At 41.5% G+C, this 14,509-nt stretch overlaps 2 protein-coding genes across 3 annotated transcripts in view; both read right to left on the bottom strand.

Annotated features, from left to right (window-relative positions):
• LOC128692355 (uncharacterized) overlaps window positions 1-1,442 on the bottom strand; it is a 31,710-nt gene extending 30,268 nt beyond the window's left edge. The window contains exon 1 of one of the 2 annotated variants that reach the window (XM_053781492.2): window positions 988-1,442. In XM_053781492.2, the coding sequence (XP_053637467.1) occupies window positions 988-1,030 (43 nt within the window). In that variant the 5' untranslated portion in view covers window positions 1,031-1,442. The remainder of the gene's footprint in view (window positions 1-987) is intronic. The other variant, XM_053781493.2, reaches the window with a different exon arrangement.
• Window positions 1,443-2,470: 1,028 nt separating this feature from the next.
• l(2)41Ab (lethal (2) 41Ab) overlaps window positions 2,471-14,509 on the bottom strand; it is a 45,335-nt gene continuing 33,296 nt past the window's right edge. The window contains exons 10-19 of the mRNA XM_070096423.1: window positions 14,313-14,425; window positions 10,042-10,224; window positions 9,456-9,598; window positions 7,747-7,849; window positions 7,429-7,603; window positions 6,268-6,476; window positions 5,678-5,893; window positions 4,767-4,961; window positions 4,090-4,248; window positions 2,471-3,569 (exon numbers count right to left, since the gene is read on the bottom strand). Coding sequence (XP_069952524.1) covers window positions 3,333-3,569; window positions 4,090-4,248; window positions 4,767-4,961; window positions 5,678-5,893; window positions 6,268-6,476; window positions 7,429-7,603; window positions 7,747-7,849; window positions 9,456-9,598; window positions 10,042-10,224; window positions 14,313-14,425 — 1,733 coding nt within the window. The 3' untranslated portion in view covers window positions 2,471-3,332. The remainder of the gene's footprint in view (window positions 3,570-4,089; window positions 4,249-4,766; window positions 4,962-5,677; window positions 5,894-6,267; window positions 6,477-7,428; window positions 7,604-7,746; window positions 7,850-9,455; window positions 9,599-10,041; window positions 10,225-14,312; window positions 14,426-14,509) is intronic.

Here is a 14,509-nt window from a genome sequence, read left to right as displayed (position 1 = left end):
TATTATCAAAAAGAAGCGCTAAGCCACAAGGGCTATACAGCGATCCCTCCCTGTAGAAACTCGATGTACAGAAAAGGACCAAATCAAAAGCATGTCCTTCAGAGATGAGCATAAGGCGCGACCACTTAAGCCACGATATCCTTATTGTTCAGCTCGGCCGGACGGACTTCATTAAATAATGTACGCAATGAAGAAAACTTTACTCTGATTAACTCAAGACCTTAATTAAACTATGATGGAAAAAGGAAGCAATCATGCTAACATGCATTCTTTCAAGGTTGTTATGTTCACCCATCAGTAAAATGGGTACCTGGGTGTTAGTCGCCTGGTGTGGGTCGCATCCTGGGGACAAAACTGACCTAATTTGCCCGAAATGCTCTGCACAACAAGGGGCTTCCTATAAAGTAGTATGTCATTGATGTCAGCTAGGCCTGTATACCTTGTACATGTACTTGTAAAAATAAACATATTATTAAACGAGTGACCTGAAGTGTCATCACTTATTTTGAAAGTTTTAGTTATCCATCCTAGCATTTTTCCATTCAGTTGCAATAAGAAGTGTTGCGTTCCTTTTAGCACGAGACCTGACTATCAATCCCAGGGCTTCTCATATTAGACTTGTGCTCTGTTGAGTTTGTCTTGTACTCCGAGCCTGTTTTTATTTCCTTAATATTTCCGTAACATAGGAATTGAAATTTGTCCTCACTGAGCATCATACTATTGTCAGTAACCACTGAACGACCTGAAATATCCGCTCGGAGACTTGCGGACTTGACGCTTCTCCATGAATAATATACATACGAAATTTTAATACGAGCATTTCATTACATAATTGCATTCACGGGGAGCGCTAAATCCGTAGGGGTCAATCAAGTTCGATATAAGTAAAATTCCTTGGATCAAGACCCCAACACTTAATCGAGAGGCACCTCTCTTGATGATTGATTTATTACACTGCTAGTACACACTAATACTCTTCCAGCTTACCTTGAGATCCCAGGACCACCGCCTTCACTGCTATTGTCTTCATGATTTCCCAGCACTTTAAAGTTGGAAAAAACACTAGTAGGGAAGACCTGTGTCCTTTTCTGGTTTGTATAATCCACTTTACTGCTTATATGGTATTAATTCCTTCGACGACATTGTATTAGTCTTTAACTTGTTTTGTAATAGCTCAAGTCCTGGTGATTGTAGCTGCTGATTTAAATTATGGTCATAACTGGCAGTCCAAGCCAGAGAGACCAACAACATACCTACAGCCACATATCCAGCTGACTGTGGCATTCTGGGGCTCTGGGCCTCACTCACCCTCCATCCCCTACCAACTGTTACTCACAGGGTATATACACACCGTCGATGTATATATCTTAGAATTTACCTTACCCATTATTTTAGGTATTAAAATATTTTTTGTGTACATATAATTTTCAGAATTAATGAATTAAGTACAGTCCAAGGACTTTAAACCTAACACAGTTGCCAACTGTGTGTGTGGTTGTTGCTCCCTGACGCAGTAGTATTGAGTCAACCTTGAAAAATGGCATATAGTTCAAGCTACCCACACAACGTGGTTGTATAAATATTAATGAATATATATATATAAACTATATGACATCTGCTACAGGCATCATCATCATCTTGTGGTGCATTTTTCCTTATTTTAAAAAATTAATGTTTTTGTATTAAGCTTTGACGAGAACTGTACATAATGTGGGAGTAACAAAAATATAATTTAATTGTACATCATTATTAGGTCGCATACCTTATAACAAACTTCCTATAACTATTTACTTACTATATTAGTTGCACATTTCTTTTTTGTACAAATGCCTGCATCACAAATGCCTGGTCATAGACAGGGCCGCGGGGGCGTTGACCCCCGGAACTCTCTCCAGGTAAACACAATATTATTATAGTATACAAAATTTACTAGTAATAATGTAACAATTATTTCCAACAAAACTTAATGGTCTACTTATGTGAAACTGATAAGATATCGTCTCATGAACCAGAGTAAATATTTATGCGTTCGCCAGACACAAATTTATTACAGAAAGATAAGTAATTTGTGTTCAGAGATGAATATTTTTACTTCATGTGATATTAGCATTCACATGTGTATTATAATATGCAGATTTAACCTAGGATAACCAAATTAATTCAATATTTATTTTCCTTGAGATATATGGACAAGTCTTCTTGACACCTGTTACCCATGTTCACCTATCAATAAATAGGTTCATGGGTGTCAGTGGGCTGTCTATCACTGTGCTCCTACCAGTAAGACATTATATCCACAGATGTCTGACTGCCAACACCACTTAACTCTAAAGAGTCGCGCGGGGTAATTCACATTAGATGACTGAGAGCCCTTTATAAACTATACGTATCGAAAGGTGTCTCTGTGTATACAGTTTACTTTAATCATTATTTTAGCGATGAAAATATGATTGATAGGTAGTGAAAAAGGTTACGCGGTCTTAATATTTACTATTCTTAGGTAAGTTGCAACTTTATAAATTACAAGCTCATTTTCTAAGTCTGCTCGAATTGCCAAGCCATGCTAGGTGTCCTAGTGGCCCCCTCTGTAATTAGCATTTTATAACATGTAAACCACACAATACCCAAAACCTGTAAACCCCACATTGTAACCCTTATAGAGAATAAACTTGAATTGAATTGAATTGAATTTACTTTTGATCTTTTAAACATTATTAAATAAATTAATACTAATTCAAAAGGTTTATGGATAATTATTTTACACATAACATGTTGTCTATTCATAATTTAAATGTGTAACAATTTTTCGTCTATATTACTGCTTTAAATTTAAATGGGCTTCGGCATACAGCGCCTACTTTGATTAAGAAATATAAAGCTGTGATTAATTTTGAATTTATATACTGTACGACATGTTTCACAATACATTATAGTCACTGGTAATTAAGTGGTAGACAGTGATTCACTGGTCGCTGAGAAAGCATTTACAATACGTTAATTGAGAATGAACCTATTTCAGAATTAACCCATTTCTAAGGAAATTATATAATTTTTAAATAAATAATTCCTTGAAGGGAAGTGCCCAGATGTTGTTGAGAGGCTCTTAATCCAAGGAATTTAAGTTACCTTCCTCTTGTGGCTCAAATCTCATTGCTACCCATTTCCTCTAGGAGCTGTTCGACGCCTTCGGGTTTAACGCTTAATTTAATATTATTAGTGTATGACCTCTGCGATTTTGGCGCTTCCATATGAATATACTGTAATAACAATAGAGATTCGTCCTATTTCAACTCGGATGATCCAGGTAATATTCTTCAGCCTCAGAAAAGCTTTCACTCGAGGAAATTCTGCAGGAGACCCTTAATGTTCCTCAGCTTAACTTCCATCTGAGGGTAGCTGGCCTCAAGCTGCGTCACCACGCCTGTATATGCTTGTGCTCGCATCACCAGCCTCGACCTGAGTGCCTGCTGCGCCTCCTCCCCGGCAGCTGCCAGTGTCTTGTACCGTCCATCTCGCAATGCCGTCAGGTGTCGTAGTCGAGCACGCCATTCCTGAAGACGCAGCTGTTCCTGTAGACCAGATTTATGTGAGGGCATCTAGTTTTTTTTTTTTTAATAAATAAGATACTACACGCTGTGTGGCTACCCTGATCTATACTATTTTATAATTTTAGAACAAGAAATACCTATATTTACCTAACATCCATCACACAGGGTGGGTTTTCTGTTAAAAGCGAGTTGTTGTACCGAGTGGACGGAGGATCGAGCATCCACCACGCCTTGTGTTGAACGACTTATACGAGTTCAGTGAGTCACGTCAATAGATAAATCCTCTAGGCCAGAACTGTGAGGTGTAACAGACATCACAAAGGTCATTAGGTCAAGGTGGAAGTGATTACAAGTGTGTGAAGCGGACTAGAGGCTCTTGAAGTGTGCTCAGACGATAACGAGTAGCTGAGAGGGAGATGGCGGTCTCCAACACCCACCATCTCCACAACCTGCCAACACCTTCACATGGAGAGATTATTATTATTATTGTCACAAAATGTGGGGCGAACAAACAGATATACAAAAGCGAGTATTCTCTCACCTCTTGCTTCTTGACTAGTCTCTCCTCCAGGTGGGTGGCGGCGTGCTGCAGGAGGCGGACCTTGTGCCCGTAGATTCTCTCCTTGTGCTGACCTTCCTCCTCTAGGCGCGCCTGCTCTTCCCTAGCTGCTTCTGTCCCCACTTGCACCTCCTGCAGCTTCTTCAAGAATGTGATACACCATTACCTCACTCAGCCTTTACAAGAACATAATAATAATAGTCTTGTGTATATCACCAATTAAAAATATAATGCTTTATCACAAATTAAAAGTATAATGCTTTAAAGAATTTGTCTCACGACCAAAGTAATTATGAAACCACATAAAGGAAATTGCGCAGTTTTATTAGTAGAGAGGATTATAGAATACATAAATTGCTTCACATCTTAAAAATTTTATTATAAGAAATCTGAGGGTGTTTGTGATGTCCTGATGACCATCATTAATAAAACAAATAGAAAATTAATTGGCTTTCATGGAATTTGAAGTTGGAAAACTATACATTTGCTTCTACAGCCTGGACATTATTTATATTTTCTTGGGGAAGCTTAACCTGCAAAGACCATATAGCTAACAGATGGGAGGTAATTAGGTTGAATCCAAGGAAGGATAGCTCCAATTCCTTGGATGAAGACCCCTTCACCATCAAGGCATAATCCTTAAAGGAGCCAGAACTGACCTTTCTGGCCTTCGCGATTTTCCTCTTGAGGATGTCTTCATGCATGAGTCTAGTAGCTTTGGCAGAGTTGGGATCACGTCGTAACTTCTCCACGGTGGCCAGAGTGCGGGTCTTGAGAGCTCCCTCCACGTTCACACTCTGCTCCAACTGCCCTGATAGCTCTTTCTGCGTCGCCTCCAGTGTGCGCCACCGAGCCTAGTGTGACACACCAACCCTCTAGATATAAGCTTTCACCCAGTTGTTACTTCTAATAAACTATCGAGATTAAGACCCTTAACAAAATAAGATTCATATAACTTCGAATTTCGATCCAAGGTATGAAAAACTATCACGAGGGATTTTACGTACAGCTTACATTAGTGATTCGTTAGATAATTTGAACAAAAAGTGTAATAAGTACTGATTAGTGATTCAAACAAACCTACAATTTGCCGAAGAGGGCCTCAGTGTGAGGCAGAAACATACTATGTTCATCCTCTGTTTTGGCTCCATGTGGGTTCGTTTGTCCCAGAAATTCTAAAGTTATATGAATGGAGGGTAAGAAGCCAAGCACCGCTGAGTTATTCGGCTATGCTGCGAGAACAAAGAAGACTGGAGTAGAACTCGAAGCGATTCGATGAGGTGTTCTAGAGTTATGAGAAATAAAATGAAAAAGTTGGAGGAAGATTATAATCATGGGGGAGCGCTAAACCCACAGGGATTATACAGCGCCTGTTGGGGGGAGGGGTAGGCTGGAAGGTTTTCAGACTCAGTTCAGGGAACCGGAGCACAGATCCAATTCCCTAGATCAAGAAGAGGCCCTCAAGTTGGATGAACAAAAAGAAAAAAAAATCAGACAACCTCTTAAAGGTACCCCTTGGGGATATCCCAGTAATAATAATAATAATAATAATAATAATAATAGTCTTAACCTGCATGCGGGTGATCTCGGTCTTCATAGCATGGAGATCTCCCTCGACTCCAGTTTCCTTCCTGAGGGAGTCCCTAGCATCACGCAGCTCCACCAGATGTTTCTCCAGCTGAGCCCTCTCCTGCGTCGCCTCCAGTACTTGCCCCTCCACTTCCTCCCTCTTCTCTCTCAGTCGTTCCACTTCACCTTCTTTTTTCGCCACCTCCTCTTCCAGCTCCTGGCCATAAATTGCACTGGGTTAGATTTAAATGCATAGCACACATCTCAATGCGATTTTTTACTGGTAATATTAATTTGCATAGAGCTTCCAACTTTGAATTTTTAGCACCTCTTACAAGAATTCGGTAGCATGACTCTTTATTAGACGGCGGATGGAGCCTCTACCACTTCTTGCACTCACAGTTCCTTCAGTTTCACATTAATTAAATAGCAAGTAAGGCCATAAGGCCCCTTCATGAGAGGTGGCCGGTGCAGTAAAAAAAAAAATACAATTGAAACAAAAGCAAAAGTGAGTAATATGGAATACAAATGTTAAGAGGCAATATGGTTACTGTATAAGCTATAAACCTAACAAACTCACTAAATGAGCACCTGTAGGTTAGCAAGAAGTCTAGTTTCAGCGGCGTGGGCCTCACGGGAGGCCTCTTCTCTCGCCTGGTTCTCGAAGTGGAGTCTGGTGTCTAATGTGGTTACTGCTCTATGCAGCCGCTCCTGCCGCAGCTGTGCCTCCCTGAAGGCGCCACGCTGGTGCTCCACCTCACCCTCCAGTCGTGTCTGCCGTCCCCGCAACACATTTAGTTCTGATAACATTGAAAAAGGAGCACTTCAGTAGGCCCATTCCAGGTAGATAAAACTGACACTCGACCATTTCCTTTCATTTATCTGTCCAACTCAACCTTTAAACCTACTCAAAATATCTGCTTCAGTGACAACCCAGCCGTCTGACTCATGCAATAACTAGATAATACCTTTTCTGGTCGACTTTCAAGTCTTCGATGCTGGTGTAGGTGCCAATTAATCAATTTTATTGAATTATTATTATTATTATAATCAAAAAGAAGCGCTAAGCCACAAGGGCTACACAAGGGCTTCCTGCAGAGCAGGAAGGAATCGAGGGCATCAGGTGGCAAAAGGGAGGTGGATGAGTAATAGGTTACGGATAACAGCGGAGCAGTGGATGGTGAAAGGGTAAAGGGCAGCAAGAGACTGAGCTAGAAAGGGCTGAGGGGAGTGCGTAAGGTATCATCATCAGAGTTTGTGGAGTAAATCAGTCGTTGTCAAGAAGTCAATGAGATAAAGGGAAATTTAAACATTGGCTTTCATGTGATAATTTGTGCAGGCCTCATCTGATCGGCTTCTAGCCTTAACGACGATAACATTGGTCTCCAAATTTTGAGTATTTTTGGGCTTCGAAAAAAAAAAAGCGTTTCACTTTAAGGTTTTTAAGGTGCTGAAAACAAATAGGACCATAGTAACAACCGTGTAGATACTTATTTTCCATTTTTATTGGATAAATTATGATAGTTGTCATGCGATAACCTGTGAATGCCTTTACTGATTAGTTTCAGATCTTCAATGTTTATATTTAACTGCATTAGAAACTTATGTCGTACTTTGTACTATTTCTTTTGCACGTATTGCGGTAGCGTGAGCTGGGTTTCTGGGATACAGGAATACCTTTCTTGGATAGTGCAGCCACCACAGCACATCTGAGTAATGTTTAACAGGATTGCTGCAATATTAGAGAAAGACCTTGCTGTAGTCTGGTAGTATTGTTGGTGAGGGCCTCCCTGGCGTCCCTGGTCTCCAGCAGATGGTGCTGCACGGTAAGAGCCTCCTCCTCCAGTGTTTTTCTCTCCTTCTCACGCTCTGCCAGTAGGAGTCGCAGGCGTCGCTCCTCGCGTTCTGCAGGAGGTGCCTCGCTACCCTTCAGAATTAAATAAACTCAGTTTTGGTGCAAATTTAAAAAAAAAAAAATCTAGAAAACAATTACCTAAATTAAGTTGATTATTTAGCTTTGAAAAAATGGAATCAAGACAAGCAAATATATGATAAATGTTAAAGACTCACCCCAGCGAGGTCCAGCACCTTGGCCAGCTCCTTGTTAAGCCTGTCGATGCAGCACTGGTTGGTGCTGATCTTCTCTTGCCCCTTCCTCAGATCTCCCTCATACCTGCGACACTCACAGAAATATTATATTAATCTACTTTCAAGAAACACTGTGTATAATGCAAACACTGGGTAGTTGTAGAAAATACTGTATATATTTTCCAGAAATACGGTAATTTATAGGTAAATAGATGGCCTATACTGTAATAATATTTGTCATAGAAAACGGAAAGCCTGCGTCTGGGCAGGAGACTCGCCATCTTGGTTTTGAATTTTGTACAAACGTTGGTGTAATGGGAAGAATTTTTCGTGCTCTAGAGGTTAAAATTGTGTTGACACCTCTCAAATAGGAGGCGAAATTGGTGGATGTGCATTCCTGCATAACTTGAGATATCAGACGACTGGACAAGACAGCTCCAGGAACCTCAGATAAGCTCTCTAGATTTGTGTGTAATTCTGGCCAGCATTATTTTCATAGATTTAGTTAGAGTGAGGTTTTCTGAGTATGATACACAATCTCCAGTCAAATTGGTGAGTGATATTAAGATACATTTTCCTTCTGTTATGTAATTGTGTATACATATATTTTTTTTTTCAACAAGTCGGCCGTCTCCCACCGAGGCAGGGTGACCCAAAAAAGAAAGAAAATTCCCAAAAAGAAAATACTTTCATCATCATTCAACACCTTCACCACACTCACACATTATCACTGTTTTTGCAGAGGTGCTCAGAATACAACAGTTTAGAAGCATACACATATAAAGATACACAACATACCCCTCCAAACTGCCAATATCCCAAACCCCTCCTTTAAAGTGCAGGCATTGTACTTCCCATTTCCAGGACTCAAGTCCGACTATATGAAAATAACCGGTTTCCCTGAATCCCTTCACTAAATATTACCCTGCTCACACTCCAACAGATCGTCAGGTCCCAAGTACCATTCGTCTCCATTCACTCCTAACACGCTCACACACGCTTGCTGGAATATACAGTCCACAAATTTATATATTTACCAGTATTCCTGGTGTATGTATATTTCATTTAATTAATAGGTCCAGAGCAACTTGTGGTTATGACAGTGGGAGGTATCGAAGGGGGACATTTTTTGCGACCTAGGTGTCCCAAATTCCTACTTGTCTATGTAACATTGATAAATAATAAATATCTTTGTTATCATTTACTGTTATGTACATAATTAGTTACATTCAGATAAATGCAATTTTCCACAGTAGTCACGCTTTTCCATTCAGGGCCTTTTTTTTTTTTTTAACTTTTTTTAAATTCGCTAATCTACTGATACCATATTAATACTACAGTAGCTTGTGTATACTAAAGGTATATATCTGTGTATTTGAGCTCAGTGTTAAATCCCCATTTGAATGATTAAAATAAGTTTTGTCATTAGTGCAAATGTAAATCACTGCTTTAATGACCCACGTGCAGTCAATAGATATTAAATTCAAACTAAAGTAGCCATCATTATAACAAGTACCCGTTAGTTACCATTTTGTCCTAGGTACATGTCGATTAGACACCGTCAAGGGTATGCCTTGATTCTGGCGAAGATACATCAGCAGTGTGCTGCCTTACGCAGCTATTGAATATCTCCTGCACAAGCCTAGTCATTGATTAACTTGCCTATATGCAGGGTACACCTTGCGACGTACCTGGCGATATCTGCGTTGAGCTGGTCAACGAGTGTATTAATGGAGACCTTGGTAGCAGTGTGGGAGCTAACAGCAGCTCGAGCATCTGAGGCCAGGAGTGCTGCCTTAGTAGCGCTCTGTTCCCATTCAACCAGCTCATCCTCCTGTATCACACAGCCTAATAATATTCTGGGAATACACCCTGTCATCATGTTAAAATAAATCAATGTACGTATATGATATTACAACAACAATGTATACATGATTAAAACTATTTTGAGTATATTAAAATATTATGCATGATTAAAACAAATGTTTAGTAATAATACATTAATCTGTATGCTTTAAACACCATAGTATGTATAATTTAAAAAACTGAGCATGATTTTGAAACAGCAAACTTTATATGATATTTACAACAACGCAGTGTTTGTGTAAGATAAACTATTCAAATACTACAATGTTACACTCATAAGTTATTATTTATCCAGGTAATCTGTGAAACCATTAATAACCAAATATTTGCTTTGCCTTTTCCACGTTTCGTAAAGTCTAAGTAGTTTATAAGTGCACCTTTTTCTTCGGATCACACGGTAGCCACACTTACTAGCTTGCGGCACTTGGCTCTGGTGTCTACAACGCGCTTCCGCAGGTTGTGTGCGGCTCTGGATGCTGTGGTGTGCTCGCTGACTTTATCCAGGGCCAGGTCTTCCAATCTTCGGTACCGTTCCGTGGCCGTCTGCACCCGTCCATAGAGTCGCGATAATACTCGCACCTCCTCCGCCATCTCCTGCAAGCAAAATTTAAGGAATAAATTACTATTATCCCCAAGGCACTGTAAATGAGACATCTTACCAGCCCTCTCTACTTTGTTTCCGAATTAAGATTGCCTCCCCTTTCGACGGAAGATATTTCGTTATCCTCTGGAGCTCTTTTACACTGGTATTTTATCAAGAATGGGACATGCATAATAAAGATATTAAACTAAACTGTGTGTGTGTGTGTGTGTGTACTCACCTATTTGTGGTTGCGTGTGTGTGTGTGTGTGTGTGTGTGTGTGTGTGTGTGTGTGTGTGTGTGTGTGTGTGTGTGTGTGTGTGTGTGTGTGTGTGTGTGTGTGTGTGCGTGAGTGTGAGTGTGAGTGAGTGTGTGTGTGTGTGTGTGTGTGTACTCACCTATTTGTACTCACCTATTTGTGGTTGCAGGGGTCGAGTCCTAGCTCCTGGCCCCGCCTCTTCACCGGTTGCTACTAGACCCTCTCTCTCCCCGCTCCATGAGCTTTATCAAACCTCGTCTTAAAACTGTGTATGGTTCCTGCCTCCACTACGTCATTTTCTAGGCTATTCCACTGCCTTACAACTCTATGACTGAAGAAATACTTCCTACTATCTCTCTGACTCATTTGTGTCTTCAACTTCCAATTGTGGCCTCTTGTTTCTGTGTCCCCTTCCTGGAACATCCTGTCTTTGTCCACCTTGTCTATTCCACGCAGTATTTTATATGTCGTTATCATGTCTCCCCTGACCCTCCTGTCCTCCAGTGTCGTCAGGCCGATTTCCCTTAATCTTTCTTCATAGGACATTCCCCTTAGCTCTGGAACTAACCTTGTCGCAAACCTTTGTACTTTCTCTAGTTTCTTGACGTGCTTTATCAAGTGCGGGTTCCAAACAGGTGCTGCATACTCCAGTATGGGCCTGACATACACGGTGTACAGTGTCTTGAACGATTCCTTACTAAGGTATCGGAATGCCGTTCTCAGGTTTGCCAGGCGCCCATATGCTGCAGCAGTTATCTGATTGATGTGTGCTTCCGGAGACATGCTCGGTGTTATACTCACCCCAAGATCTTTCTCCTTGAGTGAGGTTTGCAATCTTTGGCCACCTAGCCTATACTCTGTCTGTGGTCTTCTGTGCCCTTCCCCTATCTTCATGACTTTGCATTTGGCAGGATTAAATTCGAGAAGCCATTTGCTGGACCAGGTGTCCAGTCTGTCCAGGTCTCTTTGAAGTCCTGCCTGGTCCTCATCAGATTTAATTCTCCTCATTAACTTCACATCATCTGCAAACAGGGACACTTCTGAGTCTAACCCTTCCATCATGTCGTTCACATATACCAAAAATAGCACTGGTCCTAGGACCGACCCCTGTGGGACCCCGCTTGTCACAGGTGCCCACTGTGATACATCATTACGTACCATGACTCGTTGTTGCCTCCCTGTCAGGTATTCTCTGATCCATTGCAGTGCCCTTCCTGTTATATGCGCCTGATGCTCTAGCTTCTGCACTAATCTCTTGTGAGGAACTGTGTCAAAGGCCTTCTTGCAGTCCAAGATGATGCAATCAACCCACCCCTCTCTCTCGTGTCTTACTTCTGTTATTTTATCATAAAACTCCAGAAGGTTTGTGACACAGGATTTGCCTTCCGTGAACCCGTGCTGGTTGGCATTTATACTCTTGTTCCGTTCCAGGTGCTCCACCACTCTCCTGATAATCTTCTCCATAATTTTGCATACTATACACGTCAATGACACAGGTCTATAGTTTAGTGCCTCTTTTCTGTCTCCTTTTTTAAAAATGGGAACTACATTTGCCGTCTTCCATACCTCAGGTAGTTGCCCAGTTTCCAGGGACGTGTTGAAGATTGTGGTAAGTGGCACGCACAACATATCTGCTCCCTCTCTAAGTACCCACGGGGAGATGTTGTCCGGTCCCATTGCCTTTGAGGTATCGATGTCCCTTAGCAGTTTCTTCACCTCCTCCTCGTCTGTATGTATGTCGTCCAACACTTGTTGGTGTATTCCTTGCTGGTGTCCCCATCTGGTCTGTCCCCCCAGAGTCCTTCCTGTCTCTACTGTAAATACTTCCTTAAATCTCGTGTTGAGCTCCTCACATACCTCTTGATCGTTTCTTGTGAGTTCTCCACCTTCTTTCCTCAGCCTTATCACCTGGTCCTTGACTGTTGTCTTCCTCCTAATGTGGCTATACAGCAGTTTCGGGTCAGATTTGACTTTCGATGCTATGTCGTTTTCATACTGTCGCTGGGCCTCCCTCCTTATCTGTGCATACTCGTTTCTGGCTCTTCTACTAATCTCCTTGTTTTCCTGGGTCCTATGCCTCCTGTACCTTTTCCATTCTCTGTTGCACTTAGTTTTTGCCTCCCTACACCTTCGGGTAAACCAAGGACTCGTTTTGGTCTTCCTATTATTTCTGTTTCCCTTGGGAACAAAACTTTCCTCTGCCTCCTTGCACTTTGTTGCCACATATTCCATCATCTCGTTTACTGATTTTCCTACCATTTCTCTGTCCCACTGAACCTCCTGCAGGAAGTTTCTCATACCTGTGTAGTCCCCCCTTTTATAGTTTGGCCTGTCCCCTTCAGTTCCTGTTACCTTCTCCACTTGTAACTCTACTATATAGTCAAAACTCAGAACCACGTGATCGCTAGCTCCAAGGGGCCTCTCGTAAGTGATGTCCTCAATGTCTGAACTGCTCAAGGTGAACACAAGATCCAGTCTTGCTGGCTCATCCTCCCCTCTCTCTCTGGTTGTGTCCCTGACATGTTGATGCATGAGGTTTTCAAGTACAACATCCATCATCTTGGCTCTCCATGTTTCGGGACCCCCATGTGGCTCCAGGTTTTCCCAGTCGATCTCCCTGTGGTTGAAATCGCCCATTACCAGTAACTTTGCTCTGCTCGAGTGAGCTCTTCTTGCCACCTCAGCCAGTGTGTCCACCATCACCCTGTTGTTTTCTTTGTACTCCTCTCTTGGCCTCCTGCAGTTCTGTGGTGGGTTATACATCACTCCAATGACTACTTTATGTTCTCCGGACTGAATTGTACCTACAATGTAGTCTCTTTCTCCAATCATGTCCATGCCTTCCATTTCCTCAAATCCCCATCGGTGTTTTATGAGCAGTGCAACCCCTCCTCCCCCTCTACTCCTTCTATCTTTCCTCAGGATCTGATATCCTGTTGGGAAGATTGTGTCTGTTATTGTCTCAGCGAGTTTTGTTTCTGTGACTGCTATGATGTCTGGGGATTTTTCACTGATTCTTTCGTTCCACTCCTCATGTTTATTCGTTATTCCATCCGCGTTTGTGTACCAAACCTTCAGTTTCTTTTCTGTGTGTGTGTGTGTGTGTGTGTGTGTGTGTGTGTGTGTGTGTGTGTGTGTGTGTGTGTGTGTGTGTGTGTGTGTGTGTGTGTGTGTGTGTGTGTGTGAGTGTGTGTCAGTGTCAGTGAGTGTGTGTGTGTGTGTGTGTGTGTGTGTGTGTCTCAACAATCAATATTTGCACCAATAACTCATTACAGTTGTGACCGGGTGTGGAAGTGTGAATTGCTCATTACCCTATAATTTGTTCATGATTGTAGCCATGTATAAACGTAAGTAATCATTCTTACAGAATTCATTACCTTTGTAACTTGTGAGCTCATTACCTTTGTACCTAGTTCAGCTATCAAAACTTTGGGGGCCCAGTCCCTGGACCCATTACGTACCTCTGTAATCTGTAAATACCTTTGTAACTTGTCATGATTGTGACCAGACCTACCTGGAGTTCATTACCTTTGTAAATTGTGAGTTCATTACCTTTGTAAATTGTGAGTTCATTACCTCTGTAACTTGCTCAGCTATCAAAACTTTGGAGTCCAGTCCCTGGACCAATTATGTACCTCTGTAATCTGTTGACTACCGCCCACAGGATGGGTATGGGGTGCATAATAAACATATTAAACTAACTGAAGGACTGGAGTTTCTTACATATTTGCATGGCAGTTTGTTCCTTGCCTTGGAAAGTGGTTGTCTCTTCATCGCACCTACCTGACACTAAGTTTTACACAGTTCTTAATATATCATTACAGAGTATTTTTGGTTCCTACCTTCTGCTTTCCTTTCAAGCGGGCCTCCAGCTGCTCAACTACAGCAGAGAGCTCTTCCTGACGCTCCACCAGCTGCTGAGTCTCTTCCCGAGCTGACGCAAGACGTTCCCTTTATATATATATATATATATATATATATATATATATATATATATATATATATATATATTTTTTTTTTTTTTTTTTTTTTTTTTTTT

The sequence above is a fragment of the Cherax quadricarinatus genome, chromosome 53 (genome assembly GCF_038502225.1).
Source record: "Cherax quadricarinatus isolate ZL_2023a chromosome 53, ASM3850222v1, whole genome shotgun sequence".
In the NCBI taxonomy this organism is placed as follows: domain Eukaryota; kingdom Metazoa; phylum Arthropoda; class Malacostraca; order Decapoda; family Parastacidae; genus Cherax; species Cherax quadricarinatus.
The sequence above is the reverse complement of the archived record's forward strand: the minus strand, read 5'-3'. Positions and strand labels throughout refer to the sequence as shown.